Below are 17,234 nucleotides of genomic sequence, written 5' to 3'. Positions count from 1 at the left end.
ATAGCGCGGCGAAAGACTGCCGGAAGCAAGCCAAGGGGAGAACTTGGTGGAGTAGTCCGGGCCAAGCATGCCGTTCCGGGTCTCTTTGTAGACTTTCAGCTGATCATTCTTCCAGAAGTACTCATGAACTCTCCCGAGAGCAGCGCTCTCTCCTCCAACGAAACGCATTCCCTTCTCTGACTACACAGAGAGGCAAACAGTACTAACTGTAAGTGAAATTCTAGAACCATATCCACAGATAAGTACTCCCTCTGTAAACTAATATAAGAGCGTTTAGATAACTAAAGTAGTGATCTAAACGCTCTTATATTAGTTTACGGAGGGAGTAGAATACAGTTGACTGAACCTGCCTTTGTCACACTTAGACCCAGTGACTCCAGAGTCGGTATCGACCCCCACCCTCCGATCTCATCGAGGCCGGAACCCGGGGCCGGCCCGAGCGAAGGCGGCAGCTTGCCGCAGCTCCGGACCGAGGACTTCGACTCGACCGCCTGGCGGAAGCATCACATTTCATGAACGACAGCCACCACCAGCATTACTACTCCAAGCCTCAATATGAATGGAGAGCTCCTACCTTTCTGAACTGCGTGTACACGTCCGGCAGGTTGCTCACCGGGAACGGGAGATCGTCGACATGGTACATCGTCGCTCCCCAGACGAGCTGAAGCTTCGGGCTGAGAGGCTTATTACTCCGGCCAGAAGCTCCTCCTTGTCCTCGAGGGACGGCCACCTGCTCCAAGCCTCTGCGCACGAGGCGCTCTACGAGGAGCTCCTCGCTGCAGGTCTCCTTGTGGGCATAGACCTGAAGATCGACCGGGAAATCCAGTATCAAGCTGAAGCAATTGACCGGGTCGGTGGATGTGATTTTGTGCAGATGGGCTAGCTTACTGTGTGTGCGCTGACGGCCTTGGCGATCGCAGGGAGGATGTCTTCGGGCTTGCCGTGCCGGACGAGCAGGTCGAGCCCGCGTTTCTGGAGATTCTGCTTCAGGTCTCCCAGGCACTCTATCAGGAACTGCGCCCTCAATGCTGCAACAGTCAATCAAGCTTCAGTGTCCAATCTCAGATGCCATGGAAATTTGCTGTGTTGTGGTGTGTCTCACCTCCGGTCTTGGGGAAGCCGAAGCGGTGGGTGGCGCCGGCGAGGGCGCGGGGGTCGACGCAGTAGACGGGGAGGACGGCGCCGGAGGCCGCCCACGCGCGCGCCAGCGCCTCGTTGTCCAGCACCCGGAGGTCGCTCCTGAACCACACGACGGCCACGCCGCCACCTCCCCTCCGAAGGCCCGTCGAGGTGTGCCTACGGAATGCCTCGTAGGCCGCCGCGGCGGTCTCATCGGGTCCCAGAGAAGGCACCGCCGCCGCCAGCACGGCGCGCGGGGGGCGGAACGGGATCGAGGTCGAGCTCGAGGTAGAGGTCGAGGCGGCTTCGGCCATGGCGAGGAGGGCGCGGAGCCTGGCGGCCGGCTGTCTCGGGAGGAGGAGGAGGGATTGCGCGGCGGCCGGAGGGAAGGAGGAGGCGGAGGAGGAGAGGAGGTGGTGGTGGAGCATTTTTTTTCTGGACTGGGAGGTGAGGCTTTTGAGAATTGAGGGGTGTGTGTGGAAGATGGAGGCGGGAGGAAGGTGGAGGGAAGAGCGGGGATGGGTGCCACGTGGGGGCATTTGAGTGGTGCTACGTGGCTGGATGTGAGCCTGGGGATATGGGTGATGGATAATGTGGGCCGGATCACAGAGGCTTTATGGGGGTGGACCCAGATGGCAGCTGTTGTTGTCAGATGGAAACTTCTACTAAATGAGTTCTATTGCTTCTTTTTTTTTTGAACTGAGTTCTATTGCTTTGGTAGCCTGTATTACGCCTTCTTTTTGCGGGTAGTTGTATTAACAGGACATGTGTCTCTATCTCTATTGCTTGGTATGCTAGCTAACCGTGATCGGGAGCATCGTCGGACCATTCCCTATATCGGAAAAAATGAATAAATCAACACCAATTGTGCTTACCATGTTATGGAAAATGATTAACCATCAATTAGTTTAGTTGGTCTTAGATTCATATGTTACATGTTCTTTGTGTGGAATTATTCTGTCTGCCATTTAGACACACTTTTTCCAACTCCTTGGGATTCATTTGGTAACCTATGTTTTAGGAATAGAATCAACGGGCCCGTAATTAATAAAAAAAATTGCCAACTGCCCTCTTCAAACAAAAATATTTTAAGTTCTAGGTCTGCCTTGAGCCAAACTTCTTTAAGTTTGACCAAGTTTGCAGAAAAATATACCAACATCTACAACACCAAATTAGATTCGTTATAACATATATAGATTTTCATCCATGTTAGTAATTTTTTCTACAGAGTTAGTCAAATGTACAAATGTTTGACTTAGTACAAACCTACAACTTTAAATATTTTGTAACGGAGGGAGTAGTTGACACGCACACCCCCAATGAAACTCATGGCCATGTCCGATAAAACCGCCCAACAACAAACGGTCAATTGCATCGTCTCAGGAACCGCAAAGTGAATAAATATACTATAAATATTTGACAAGCCAGCTGTTTGGTGCAACAGCATGTTGTTCTAGTGGTGGGAGACAATAGAGACGAAGTCTGGAGGAAACATGAAACAAGTGCTCTTCAGAACCAAGGAGAAAGCTGATCCTTTACTCACTTCTTTGAGGTGAGTATACATATTTGATCATCCAAATTTTGAATGATTTCAAACAAACATACAACAAACCTCTGTAAACCCATTATGTTGTACTGTGGCATCACTAAGTTTTCTCCAATTAGCCCCACCTCTCTACTGTACTATTTGTAACCAAGCAAAACCAAAACCCTATCACTAAATCAGCAGTCACCTGGGTCCCCCGGCCTTCCCATACGAGTCGCGCAGCGTGACGGTCCTGTTAAACACGAGCTTCTCGGGCGTCGAGTCCGTGTCCACGGCAAAGTAGCCTGGGATTCACATCACATTCATTCCAGCACGGTCAGTCGCATGAATCAACAGATACGGCAGTGGCAATCACAGAGAGATAGGTTCAGAAGATTTCTTACCGAGCCGCTCAAACTGGAACTTGTTGCCCACAACCGCGGCTGCGAGCGATGGTACTGCATACGCGCCCTTCACGACCTCCTTCGAGTGCGGGTTGAGATCGCGCAGCCAGGCTGTGCCCTCCGGCTCTTTATCCTCCAGCCCGGCAGGATTCTACGAGGGCAAGAAATGCATTCACAAGGAAGTGAATTTGAAGTCCTACACGCGTCTGTTGTAATGACAGACAGCAAGAGCAGCGAGCAAAACTATACCTCTGATAAGAACAGCTTCTCAAACAGTCTTATTTCCACCTTTAGCGGTTCGACTCCAGGCGCTGGCTCGGCAACCCAGTGCAGAACACCCTGAACGAATTGCAAACCAAGTCAGCATATCTTCATTGTGTCCCAACTCCCTAACTAGAATTTTCAGATTTGAATGTAAGGATTTAAGTGACCAGTTACCTTGGGTTTAGAGGTCTTTGAGGGGTCATACTCAGCTCGAATCTCACCAATGTCATCTGGATTATCGCCATGAATAACCTCTGTGCATTTTATCGGGAACGCATACCTAGCAATTAAATTGACAAGTACCATACTGTAAATTTGTGCCGATACGGAGTAGGTGAACTATGAATAGTCAAGTAAATCCAGATCAACTTTCTCCACAAAAGAACAGTAGTTCTGAATCACTTACCTTAGCAGGGCGGATTTACCAGGAGCTAGCCCATAATAGTCTTTCGGGTCCTCGAGGCGAAAATCAGTTTTTTCAATGTAGACAGTTCTTGAGAAAGGAACCTGTCAAAAGGTATTTATGTTATAAATTATGAAGCATGCATAAGGTAAAACGTATAATATTTTCATTACTGCATTCCTCAAACAGAATTTTAAACCACTTGTGCCATAGCAACACCACCTATTCTTCCCATCATATACTGAGCAAGAGAGGCACCTTGTAGTACGACGAAGCTTCATCAGCAGGAGCATCAGGCCACTTCTTTCCATCAAGGTCTATGACTTTTCCATCTTCCAAGTTAGTTATTACAACCTAATTTAGCAGAAGGAGGCACCATGAATGTGTTAGGGACTTCTAAGGGCTGAAGACATGGAGTGACTTGCAGCAGGAACCAGATGCCATACCTTTAGAGGATGCAGAACAACCATGGCTCGAGAAGCTGTTTTGTTAAGTTCTTCTCTGATGTGATATTCAAGACGTTCGAAAGGAATTAAGCTATTGTCACTGGACATAAAGAATACCAAGGGCAGTCAGTAGCAGAAACGGAGATTTTGCGATTGTGCGCCTGGCACAAAGCACAGTTCATGCAAAGCCGTTTGTTAACTATCATCCATGCATTTACCATCTTGTTATCCCCATTCCACGGATAAATGAATTAATTGTAGCTGCTGACACCCCCCGTCGCCGCAGTCCTGCCAGTGTTAACAAACGAGGATCATCCCACCCATCTACCCACTTCTCTGTCACAAGCCGATTCAACTGCAACAGAACAAGGACAATGAATATCCATAAATATAGATCAAACGGGGTAATACTGATTTCTCGATTATTAGCATACCTTTCTTTTAGACATAATATTATGTGATATGTTCAGCCTTGAATACTCCCAAACATATGGCTGGTACAAGCCCAAGGCAACAAGTACCCAGTAGTATGACGGACGACGTACGTCAAACTCAAGCGTGCACAGCTAATGAATAACCACACTCAGTTAGTCGTGTTATAGTTTAAACAAGCCAGAGCTATTTTGAAGAAGGGAAAATTACCGAGTGAGTAATGTTTTCAAATGAATCCACCATGCAATGAGCATAATCATAGCTTGGATAGATACACCACTTGTCACCAGCATGCGGATGAGGGGTGAACTATGTGGCATCAAATGATTAGTTATGTACTGATAAGATATGGCCATTCAATTCACAAGATGAGTTTTGCAACTTACTTTTACTCTGTATGCAATCAAGTCGTACATGTTTCTGGTATCATTCTGCATGTCCTGCTTCATTCGCAGAGTTGCTGCGCCCTCAGCAATTAGCCCACGCCGCATGTCTTCAAATAACTTTAGTGACTCTTCAATAGGTCTATCCCTCCATGGACTATCCAAGTTATTTTCCCTGCCTTCCTTGATCTATTCTGCAGTCTGGAAATCATATACCAGTCAGCATTTGCACATTTTATTTCTCAAGGATTCGATATGCATGCTCATTTCCTCCTTTCAAATTTTTGTACCATGATAAAGAAAGGAGGAGAGAAAGAACCTGGTGATCTACATAGGCCAGCCCTTTCTGTATTAACTCAACTGCATGCTCATACAAAGCTTGAAAATAATCACTTGTATATGTAACTTTGTAGGGCTCCCAACCCAGCCAATGGACTATCTCCTGAATGTGGTCTATATATTCCTTCTTTTCAGCTTCAGGGTTTGTGTCATCAAACCTGTTTTTCAGATAGACAGCAGTTCATTTTGTCGTGAATGAGAATGCGGAAGAACTAAAGCAGCAAGAATTCTATGTAAGCACTTTCAGACCAAGCAAAAATAATCGAGTCAATTGCACAAAACCACCACATTTGCGGCTAGGTTTGCAGAAAACCACCAAGTCGCTAATCTGTTGCAAAAATCACTGCTTTTTCACTAAACCTTTTGCAAAAAGCACTGATCATCCACTTTGGCTCGTCTAAGCGTGTTTATGACAGATGGGACCACTTTGACACACACGCCCCTGGAATCTGAAAACAAACGCAGTCTGCTCCTCCTGATGTTGGCCTCGTCCATCCGCTCAGATCTGTCGCTGTTGAGCTCAGTTGCGACGGGATCCGTCGAGGGGAGGTGCTGCAGCCTGCAGCCTGCAGCCATGGCTCCTCCTCTGGCGAGGATGACGCCATGGTGGCCCAGCTCCGGCCGCCGTTGATTTGTGGAGCTCTTCCTCTGGCACCGTCCACTAGTCGGCTCTACTCGCAGGGAGGGTGTCCCCTAGGGTGGGCGGCGTCTCGCCCAGCACGGGCACGGACGGGAAGGTCCCGTCGCCGGCCGGCCTGGCCCTGGCGCGGTGGCAGGCGGCGGTGTTGGAGAAGGGAGAGAGACAACGAAGTTGGAGAGGGAGAGGGGGCGGCGGTGGTGCCCGGTGCACCGGCGAACTGGCGGCAGCTAGCTGCGGGGAAGCCCGAGTGGAGTGGCGCGAGGCTAGATGGCGCGTGCGCACAGGGCGGCGGGGCTCTCCTGCGGGCCTGGAAGAGGCACCGGAGACGGGCGGAGCCGCCGGCGCCAGGAGCCGAAGCGCATGGAGGTTAGGCCCCATCCACGGCGCCGAGCGGCCACAACATCCCGACGGACGACAGGCAAAGGGCGCCATCGTGGCTTCAAGGACGAGCTCCCGGCGGCCGCCTCCGGCTCCCCGTGCATTCCATCCAGAGAGAGGGAGAGACGGCGGGATTTGATTGCGTTTTTCTTTTTTCATAGAGGGGTCTCTATGTAAAGAGATTGGGGAAGAATCTTTTCTTTTGCCAAGCCAGCACTGACGATCTGGTCCCATCTGTCATAAACTCGCTTAGATGAGCCAAAGTGGATGATCAGTGTTTTTTGCAAGAGGTTTAGTGAAAAAGCAGTGATTTTTGCAACGGATTAGCGACTTGGTGGTTTTCTGCAAACCTAGCCGCAAATGTGGTAGTTTTGTGCAATTGACTCAAAATAATCAGAACTCCAGATCGAATATGGAAATATATAATTAAATAGATGCAGTATATAATGTAAGAGAAGAAACATAAATTCAAGCAGTATTCGGTCAGGACAGACCCGGCTAAAGTAAGTAGTCGGTTCAAAATCAGTAAACATAGCCAGGAAAGGATAGCATGGCAAGCAGGAAAAGATTGTCAAATGAAAAAAGAATGTTATTACCGAAGGTAACAATAGCCATTCCGCTCTTTAGCCAGTCCAAAATCAATAAACATAGCCTGCATCAGATGAAGAATGTAAGCATACTATCCATTTTTCATGGAAGTGGTATATATGGAAATGCTTTTCATGAAGATTATGAAAACCTTGGCATGACCGATATGAAGATATCCATTAGGTTCTGGAGGAAAACGGGTCGTCACTTTTCCACCAGTTGCCATAAGATGTTTCTCTAAAATCTCCTTTGTGTTATGTGCCCTCCATATGTTCCCATCGCTGAAGAATATTTCTGTATGAACCTAGCTCGTGCAAAGAAATCAAAACCACTTAAGTTCATGCATTCTTTACAAGTGACAACCAACAGAACAGCCAATGATAGCGCTTAGAAGAACAATACTAACGTATGGGGATATCAGAGAACAGTACTGTGCAGATTTTATATGCATAACAATAACAGACATTTAATCGATTTAACTCAACAGTTCACGATACCTTGTTGTTTTCTGCCGGCTCAGGAAAATGTGAGTATGGATTCAGGTCCTCAGATGGTGGGGCAACAGTAGCTACTGCAACCTTTTTCTCCTGGATTTCAAAGAAAGCACAGGTAGCTAATTAATAATCAAATCGCCCTACTTTATTAAACCCAAAGGCTCTACTTCAGCGCACCAACCTCAGATTTTGCTGGTTTTCCTTTCTTTGTTTTTACTGGTTTTACATTGTCAGCTTCCGTCTTTGGACCCAATATCTCTGCAAGCCTTTTCTCGATCTCCTCCTGTATGAGCAAAATGTGAAGAGGGTTAAACTGAAGTTAATACAACCAAAATAAGCAAGTGCTTTATCTATAGCACTGTTTTGCACCTTTGTCGCCTTAGCATCACCCCAGGGGTGTCTCTTCCTAACCTGTCCGCATAGGTTACCAACTGGAAGAAGGATAACACAGGATAAAGGATCAGTTCCCTCAAGTAACAAATCAAGAAATGTGTAATACAAAGGTGAATTGGAAGACAACCATTTATATGATAACGCTGCTCCAATATAGCTTCCATATTTTCATGTAGAACCTTGGTGACAGTTGAATGAATCTCTTCAATTGAAACAACCACGCCTGCAGTTACACATTGCACTCCAATCAATAAGGCAGCCAATTGAAAGAATTGACTGAATATGCTGCTTCAGAGAAAGGTGCTCCTTTCATTATCTGATCATCAAAATGCAAACTTGTCCTATATTATTGTAGCATCCACACAACCACATTATCGAGTCACCATCATAGACTTTCTTAGGGCATGTAGACTGAAAGGTGCTTATGTGCGAGTTCGTACAGAGAATGTTGCCACATCATTAAGAAAATATGTGAATTACATCTACTCCAGAGATTTATTATATAATATTAACAGTGCTAGTTAAACTCATAAGCATCTCCTAAACATTGGTGCCTAATCAAGCACTCATCCATAAATATAAGCACGAAGACTATCCTACGTGGCAAGTAAAAAAAATGGTTTATCTTTCTGGACATCTCTTTAAGCACTTGCACTGTACATGCTCTTAGTGTCCTGTCCGTGAATGTGACATGCATTAGTTAAAATTGTTAGAAGCGTATATATTGTTGTTGCAAAAAACATACCTACACCACAGGCTTCTTCAAACTTCCCAGTATCCAAAGGATCAGGACCAACATTAGTAAGAAATGACAGAGCAGCGTCCAGCTGTGCAGGGTTCTTTATCTGAAAAATAGTGACATAATGAAATACTTCAGATTAACAAAACTAAGACAAATGAGCTCTGAAACAAAGTGTCCATTCTTCATGCGCACTCCCGAAAATGCAAAATGAAGAATGAAAAAGGTGGCAGATATTACTTTCATGGACACGATATAGTCGATGAGAGCAGGACGATGGACAAGTGCATTGTTTGGGTATTTGGTGGCAACCTATTTCATCCACGAGCAAGTGCATCCTCATAAGTCACACAAAAAAAACCTCAAATGTATAGACCAGAGAAAAAATTGATAAAGATACTTACGGCATAAAGAAGATTCCCTACTGACTTGTCACACCAACTGATACCAGCCTGTTCATAGGCAAATTCAGTTAAAAGGGGGAAACAATGTATGCTTTGAAGAGATAAATGACACTGATTTAACTTGCACCACAAAATGGCAGAAACAAAATAGTAAGGCGACATGCTATAAGCAATGATGAAAAACAAACACAATAGTTTTACCTCGGCTATGACGGCGGCTAGGTTGGCCGTGACCTTGCTGTTGACAAGCGCGTTCTCCGCCGTTCGCTGGTCGAGGCCGAGCGCCAGCAGCTTCTCCAGCTGCAGGGCAGGGGGCTTATATCCCTTGCCTCCGGTGCCCATGATCCAGAGATTTCGGGAGGGGCGGGGCGGAGCTAGGACCCGGGGCGCTTAATGTCATGACATTAAAGTACTAGTCAGCTTGTTTCAGCAGATGGCATAAGCATATATATATATATATATATATATATATATATATATATATATAGTATATAGCTCCGATGAGCAATAGAAATACTAGGATAACAATCGGCTTCGCTGACACTCAAAAACAAGTTTCAAAGCTATTTGATTCATATGCAACCAATGAGACGATTCATAATTCATGTGATTGATCTATTCATCTCTATGTATTTCCATAAGTGTATCCATGATAAATTTCCAGGTGGGGAGGCATAGATCAGATCTTCTACCCAATAGCAGACAGAGCAATCTAAGAACAGCATTCTGCAATCAGGCTAATAATGAAAATGCATGACACTAGATGGAAGTTGGAACACCTCCTACAGTCTACATGTAAACACCTAGCAATCCAAGCACGAAACCTAGGGAACATCAGGCTTTCAAACCGAACAGGAGGGGGAAGCAGGGGGGAGCGGAGGCTGGACCCAACCTGGGCGGCGGCGGAGTCGGCCGGGTCGACGACGCAGCCTCGGGGACAGAGCCTCCGTGGGTTCCGGAAGGTGGGAGACGGTAGCTCACCGCCGGTGCTGCCGTGCCTGAACCTCTGCTGGCAGGGTACGGGATCGGGAGGCGAGGGTTTGGTTGGCGACGGAGGCGAGGGTTCGGCCTTTGGGCCAGGGCGCCACGCCCAACAACGTTGTTAAATAGGGGCCAATCCGACTCCGCGACGAATCCCCCCGTGCGGGAGCCCGCTGGGCAAGGCCCATGTCCGGGGGGTTTCTACCAGTTTTTTTGGTTTTTTTTTTTGCCTCAAAACGCAAAAGTTATTTTCTTTTCCGGGGAGCTCCTCACGGCGCCTTGTGCGCCAGGGAGCACAACTCGTTGACCAGTGGCCGATTGACCGGTTGATTGTTGAATTAAAAAAACTTAATTTTTTTGAAAAGTTCATGGATTTTGAACAGTTTTATGCGAGCTACACAAAAATAACAAAATCATGTATTTCTAGCACATGTACTATTCACAATAAAAATATATTATTAATTTTCATACAACTCACATAAAAATGTATTTCATAATTAAATTTTACAACACATCTAATATAAATCTAACATAAGTACTTGTGTCTTTTTTTCTGAATTTTTTAAACTAAAAAGGTCAATTTCTTACGGGCTCCATAGAGCTCGAGAGCCGAAAAGCCTCACTCGGCGAACTCTATTTTTCTTAAGTATATACTCCGCATAGGATAAGTAGGAGCAGATTGATAGGCAATGTGAGTTAGGCTTAGGCCCATCCTCGTCAGTTTGCACACTGGGGAAAATTCACATGCTTCCACGGGGTTTAATTGACTTATGAATGGGGCCGCAAGGGAAATTTATCTGCTTACACATTCAGCCATGGGTATTTCCACATGATGATATAATGTTAAGGCATTTTGGAGGACAAGCTTCATGGAGCCTGATATTTTTAAAATTTCAAGATTTGAATTTTTTTTATTTCCAAAAAATCTTTACAAAATACACACATACAAGGATGTAATGTATGTGTGCAAAATCTCGCAATGAAATAACTCGAATTGCAAGCTGCATAAAAAGAACAAAATCATGAACTTTGATATCAAACAGTGCATGTGCTAAACAGCCACAATTTTTTTTGTAGCTCTCATTTTAACTTATTTCATCATAGAAATTTAGATACATGTACATTACATCTCTGCATATGTATAATTTTTTCAGTTTTTTTAAACATAAAAACATGATTTTTGAATTGTTCAAAATTCAAGCTCCATGGAGCCGGAGCTCCTTTCCGAGTAACTTTGCCTAATAAAGTTCACCTTCCTCAGAATATATGTACAATAAAACTGAAAACATGCCAAAACCCACAAGAATAGATGCACAGTAAGTAACCAAAAAACACCAAGAGACTATAAAAGATATGTGGTACTTTTCACTCATTTCTTTGTGTCTACAAAAGAATGGATCATATGATAACAGCATATTGACAAAAATATGATCTCCAACTCGAAGAGCCAGGAACTAATGAGGCTAGGACAGAAATTAAAGAGGGAGAGAGAGAGAGAGAGGCGAAGGACTTAAAGGAAACATACAGAAAGCACAATAGATTACAACGAGGGCAGTATCATCGCTGTCAATATCGCCGCATCCCTACCACCCATGGACTGAACCGCAGGTTTGCGGTGGTCGCTGCAGCAGCAACCCGTCGCTCGAGGCCCAGATCTAAGTATCGATTGACTTCACAAATTTTTTTACATGAAGAGAGGAGACATGCTCATGTACTTGAACCATGTGTTGAGGTGCAAAGAATCAGGTTGAAGTCAAACAGACGTGTAGCTGGTGAATATCTTCAGTAAGCTGTCGAGAGTTTCGGGGTAAAATTTCCTAGCAAAAAGATAGCATGGACTCTTTGATCCGTTCCACAAACATGGCTTCTGTGTCACAAGTTTCTGCAAAGGGGATAGAAACCAGAAATCAGTATCCCATACAGTTGTAGCAGATCACTGGGACAGTATTGCAATACAGATCATTTTTAATATGCACTAGCAGATAATCGAAGGAAAAGTAATAGGACAAGATCTAGAAGAAAATTTATTTATTTATTGTTCTTTGAAGGTCAAAATACTGATGACGAAATTATTGCCCATACCCTGTCATCACTTGTTACATGGATGGTCTCATCAACGGCCTGTGCGACGGTAATGTACATTAGAATGCATCAACGTAAGGGTTATGCACTAAATAGAAAAACATGTACAGATCATCTCAGGAAAGAAGTCAAGCAAGGCAAAAACATACTGTTATATTCTTTAGTAGATCATAGCTGACATCAGCAACTGCGTATGACTTTGGATGCCATTTCCCCTCAGACCAATCCACATGTGTAACTGACCAATTAGCTATTCCACCTGGATCTACCATCTGATGTTTCGTAGAAGGATTTGTTAGTTAGCAAGTAACTCAAGGAAAAAAATGTAAATGCAACTTCTGTAGATTGTAGATACTGACATTGAATAGGGTTGGCAAGTAATGCTCGTCAGCAATACAGTTGCGCCCATCTGCTGGCTGCAAATCACATGACAGATAAATTACTTTCCAAAAATCAACTTACGAGAAAAATGTCGGAGAAAACTAGAAAAGTGGAAGACTCAAGTATTGGTTGAGACTTCAGGAATGATGACTACCGAGCAAGCACATCACTCAAATGCATCCCAGAAGACAATTTATTCAACACGAGAAACATATGAAGTTCCCATGCTGATTAAGCTTGTTAGAATATTTTACCTGTTACCAAGGAAAGAAAAAAGGACTACTTTGCAACAGAGTCTGCACATTAATTTTCTGCTGTTTATGGAAGTGTATCTATTCTTCAGTTCATTATGGCCTATTTGCCAATTAGAGGTAATTACTGAATTTCTGTACTACAGTTTTACTATAACAACTCCAGCTTCATATTAGAACATTATATACAGCGTCAAATACATTTAACACTCTATGTGTATTACCTATTACAATACCTGGTATATCTCCAATCCATTAACCAAAGATAGCAATCTAGAAAAGAAACACACCTTGCAATATAGCTTGAACTTCTTGTAGTAAAGGTTGTCCGCCAGAATCAATAAAGCATGTCTTCGCGTGATTGCGAACCACTATAAAAAGAGCAAGAATTACAGAAGAGAGCATGTGAGATTAGATTCTGATACTCAATAACCGATTTTTGAACAAGTCCGCTTTATACCATAAAAAAACAGAAAACAAATAATATACAACAAAAATAACAAACAGTGGACCCACAAGTAATATACTACCCCCATTTCAAAATACAAGGCGTGGTTATGAAATCACAATCATATGAAAGTGCTTCTGGATACTGATCTGATGGTGTCTATCTTGTGTACCATAAACTACATATTATCAAGTAAATTGTTGGTCAAAGCATGAATTTGGAACAGATGGAATATAATCTAGCAAACTTATACACATTGCAAGGACAACACCAATAATAAGGAAACAACTTCACAAAAATATTTACCTGGGCACCCTTTCTGAAGTCTCTCTCCTCTATTTCAGGAAGCATCTCAAGAGAATACCTTCCATTTCCATGTGGACCAGGATCTTGGAAACTACAAAATGGCAATAAAAGCGGACAAAAATCAACATGCATGGACATGGACACCTATAAGTGGTAAAACAATGGATAAACTAATAAATGATGTCCTTGTGGTATTGGCCAGTGCCACTTGTTTCACTAATTCCCCTTTGCTTCCCTTATTTTTCAAAATGGTAATGAAATCAATGTCCAGTACTCTTACCAATCAATGAAACTAATATTTGTTCCCATCAGGTAATTGAAGACGTAGTCAAATGAATGAAGTGGAACACAGCTGCGAGAGAGAGTAAATACTGATTTCAGTATGGTGGCAGAATCTCTCAAGAAGGAAATCATTCATAATCAGGAATCCAAACCTATCAGAAAGCAAGACAAAAAATTGATTATCCGCGTCTTCCAGCGCATTTGCTAATAGCCTCTTCTCTGCATCTATCATTGAAATCTTTCCCCATACAACCTGCATAGCAAGTACAAACATGCAACATCAAACCTATGTTATAATTGTTAGAAATAAACCTAAACAATATGTAAAGGCAAAGCTCCTCAACTTGCAATTAGTAGGCTAAGATTTTTCGGCATCTCAATCCAAACTGCTAATAGTGGTCTTTAGAAGTCAGAAGATCCAAACGTCATGATACTAAGACTGGCCTTGAGGATACAAGTAATGCCATGGGGAATTGGGAATGATACTAATACTCTTAAAGGCAAGCGATCTTGGTCAACTTATGTTCTCAACTATATCAATATGAGCTCACTGTTTAGCCATTGCTCATTGCTCCTTCCTTGGAGTGAACATATTAATGAAAACATAAGTTTCAAATGGCATCAATATCAATCAGTTGAGCCATTAACACATCCTTCATTCATTGAGAGGGAGAATTTTCTTCGAAACGTAAGCTTTCAAGATATAAGAGAAATTGTACTTGACAAATCTCCTCAGCGAAATCACATCGTTTATGTAAAACACCCATGCAAACTTACGAAGAACTGAAGGACAGATGAGAATTATTACCGCATCACTATGAATATCTCGGCCAACAAAGAGAGAACTAGTATGCACAGGCTTCTGACGCGACGCGTGCACATAGATGGAGTATCTTCCCTCGTGACCCTGTGTATCAAAGTTATTTTGTTTTAAGTTCACATGAATTATATAAACAATAGACAACATTACTTCATGTAGACATGCAGAGATGGTTAGTAGCATGGAGGTACAAGATTATAGTCAAAAGTGCATGCTAGCAAGATAGTATTATTGACTTGGTCAAGAGGATCAGTTAATTCACTTATGCAGATAAGGTATATCTTGATGTTCCACTGTTCAAAAATGAATGTTTGCATGAAGCTAACATATCTCAATAGTATGCATTTATTATTGAAAATAATGGTAAAGTGTCGACCACTAAATTCTTTCTCAGCAACCCAAATAGTTGTCTTTGTATAATAACTAGAAAGCATTTGATGATACCTAGGCACCATCAGTTCACAGAAACACAAAAAAACCTTAAATGGACTATACTCCTTCAAATTGCACAAGGACAAGAGGTGAAATCAGGCAAACCTGCAGAAACTTCTCCCACAATTTCTCGAAGGGCAATGAGCCAGGTGTCAAGAACATAAAGGCAATCTTTGGATTCTTCGACGTGGACATGGGCATTCCAAGAATATCCCTGATAACAGCGGCTGAGATGATCTCGTCATCGGTTTTCTCCCGGCGGCCGATGGACGGGAGCCAATCCTTGAACGGCGTACAGACGCTAGAAGCAGAGAGGTAGCACTGCGAGTAGTGCCGCGGCGGGTACACGTACGCCCCGATCAGCACGACGCAGACGAGGCACAGGAGCACGATTATCCACATGGGCCTCTTGGCCGCGGGCCGATGGCGCGCAGGCGGCATGACAGTCATGTCCTTGCTGCCCCACAGCCCCCACTGTCGAACTCTAGGTGCTCTCAGCTCCTCACCATCTTTGGATCATCTAAAAGCTCTGGTTGTTTGGGTGCGAAGGCCGCTGCTACACCACACCAGGGCCTGATGAAATGGCAGGCAGCTGACTCCTCACCCCTTCCCCTGCATTCACAAGACACGAGGTAAGCACGGCGCTGATGCAAGAGATCATGACGAAGTAGTACAGTACTCCCTCGGTTCCAAAATAGATGACCCAACTTTGTACTAAAGTTAGTACAAAGTTGGGTCATCTATTTTGGAACCGAGGAAGTAAAAATCAAGCAAGCTGAATGGCGATCTGGAAGAATCGGGGTCCTAGAGGCCAGCACCAGCACCAGCCCGGTCACCTGACGGCCGCTCTAGCACTGCAGCCCGAATTCCAATCAATGCGCGCGCGCGCGCGCACGCGTGATTCAGATATGGCAAGCGGTGGGTGAAACGACCCGAGGAAAGCAAAACGAGCGCGCCGCCGATCCAGCAGAGGCTACGCGAGCTCTCGGAAGGCGCTGCCTTCCAGAGCTGGCCGGCCGCGCGATTGGGCCGGGGTAGGTGATCCATCCACCAGTCTAAATCAGGCGGACTCCACACGCGCGAGAAAAAAAGTAGGCAGCGCGGCTCGAGTCCACGGCGGCGGCGGCTGGGGAGGGAAAAAGTCAAAGTCTGACCAAATCGCCGCCCGATCCCCGCCCGCCGCGCCGGCGCCGCATTTCGAGCTCGATCCGAACCAACCAAACCGACTCCCCCGGCGCCCAACAGAAACGCGCGCGCGCGGGACCGCCGGAATTCGCTCCCCGCAGCTCGCGAGCAGAATTCGAACTCGAAACAGACGCGCCGAGCCGCGCGGCGGGCCCCCACCAGCCCGGCAGCCGAGCCCAATGCGCGGGGCAGCACAGCAGCAGGGGCGGCGAACTTGGCTCGAACGGAACGGAACTGGAAGAGGGAGGAGGGGAGGCGGGCGGGCGGGCAGGGAGAGTCGAGCTTACCGCGTGTGGAGCTCGGCGGCGGGCGCGGGGGCGGATCTGGAGCTGGCGGCGCGGCGATGGGATCGGATGGGATGGGCCGCGGAGCCAGCAGAGGTGGAGGGAGGTGGAGATGAGGAGGCGATGGAGGGAGGGAGGGGAGAGAGATGGATATATAAACCAAGGGGATTAACTAAGCTGGAAGCGGCACTAATTGTAACATGTGGTGACTTAATGCTGCCCGCCCGGAGCTTCCCACCGGCTTTCCTTCCTTGCTTCCAAATGGACGCAACGCGAGGAGGAAATACGAGATGGTGATAGTCTTTTGGGGCGCCGGCGTGTGGTTTTGCACCCCACCCCCACCCCTCAGCTCTCGTTTTCTTGCCTCCTAGCGCGTCCATTGGGAATTTTACTAGTGTTTATTTATTGTTACACTCTGTTATTTTATTTTGATTTTTTGATAACAAGAAAGCTATGTACTAGGAGAGATGGCCGGCATAATATCGTCTCGGCCGGCATGTGCGTTTTGCACGCCCACCCGTCGGCTTCCGTCTCATCGCTTCACGGTCCAGGAGGCACCGGGGCTACATGCGCGTCCATTTGGAAAAAAAAAATTGGTTTTTTGTTTTTTGCTATCCGCTTCGTTTATTTTCCATAATAAGGTTATGTAGGAGAGATGGTTGAGATATAGCATCGGAACTCCATCTTTCATAACAGAAACTAGTATCATGATATTGTACACGTCGTTATCGTGGGGGGTTAGCCAAGCGCTCAGGATTCTAAATTTAGGTTTCTTCGGTCCTTTTGTACCGTCTTTTGTGATTAACGGAATTCGGCAGCTCTCCTGTTGAC

The 17,234-nt window shown here is 45.3% G+C and overlaps 2 protein-coding genes and 1 pseudogene across 2 annotated transcripts in view; all 3 read right to left on the bottom strand.

Annotated features, from left to right (window-relative positions):
* Window positions 1-1,597, bottom strand: part of LOC123164714 (cryptochrome DASH, chloroplastic/mitochondrial) — a gene marked incomplete in the record, with an annotated part of 3,811 nt that extends 2,214 nt beyond the window's left edge. Inside the window, 5 exon segments of the mRNA XM_044582264.1 lie at window positions 1-180; window positions 351-491; window positions 575-802; window positions 889-1,028; window positions 1,103-1,597. Of these exon segments, the coding sequence (XP_044438199.1) occupies window positions 1-180; window positions 351-491; window positions 575-802; window positions 889-1,028; window positions 1,103-1,547 (1,134 nt within the window).
* A 1,005-nt stretch (window positions 1,598-2,602) lies between these two features.
* Window positions 2,603-10,014, bottom strand: LOC123164712 (glutamine--tRNA ligase-like; annotated as a pseudogene).
* A 1,261-nt stretch (window positions 10,015-11,275) lies between these two features.
* On the bottom strand, window positions 11,276-16,674 carry LOC123164713 (glycosyltransferase BC10). Its single transcript, XM_044582263.1, has 11 exons — window positions 16,407-16,674; window positions 15,040-15,546; window positions 14,491-14,589; window positions 13,835-13,935; window positions 13,681-13,752; window positions 13,401-13,491; window positions 12,937-13,017; window positions 12,374-12,430; window positions 12,164-12,286; window positions 12,015-12,053; window positions 11,276-11,814 (listed from the first exon to the last, which is right to left on the bottom strand). The coding sequence occupies exons 2-11, from the start codon at window positions 15,382-15,384 to the stop codon at window positions 11,686-11,688; spliced, it is 1,137 nt and encodes a 378-aa protein (XP_044438198.1). The 5' UTR covers window positions 15,385-15,546; window positions 16,407-16,674; the 3' UTR covers window positions 11,276-11,685.
* Between the last annotated feature and the right edge of the window lie 560 nt (window positions 16,675-17,234).

This window comes from Triticum aestivum, chromosome 7D, assembly GCF_018294505.1.
Source record: "Triticum aestivum cultivar Chinese Spring chromosome 7D, IWGSC CS RefSeq v2.1, whole genome shotgun sequence".
In the NCBI taxonomy this organism is placed as follows: Eukaryota; Viridiplantae; Streptophyta; class Magnoliopsida; order Poales; family Poaceae; genus Triticum; species Triticum aestivum.
Note: the sequence above shows the minus strand (reverse complement) of the source record. Positions and strands in the feature narration are given on the sequence as shown.

Coding starts and splice junctions, on each gene's coding strand:
- LOC123164713 (XM_044582263.1), bottom strand. CDS start 15,384: ATGACTGTCATGCCGCCTGCGCGCCATCGGCCCGCGGCCAAGAGGCCC. Junction 13,492..13,680: donor AATATTAGTTTCATTGATTG/GTAAGAGTACTG, acceptor GCCATTTTGTAG/TTTCCAAGATCCTGGTCCAC. Junction 13,018..13,400: donor ACTTCAGAAAGGGTGCCCAG/GTAAATATTTTT, acceptor CTCTTTTTATAG/TGGTTCGCAATCACGCGAAG.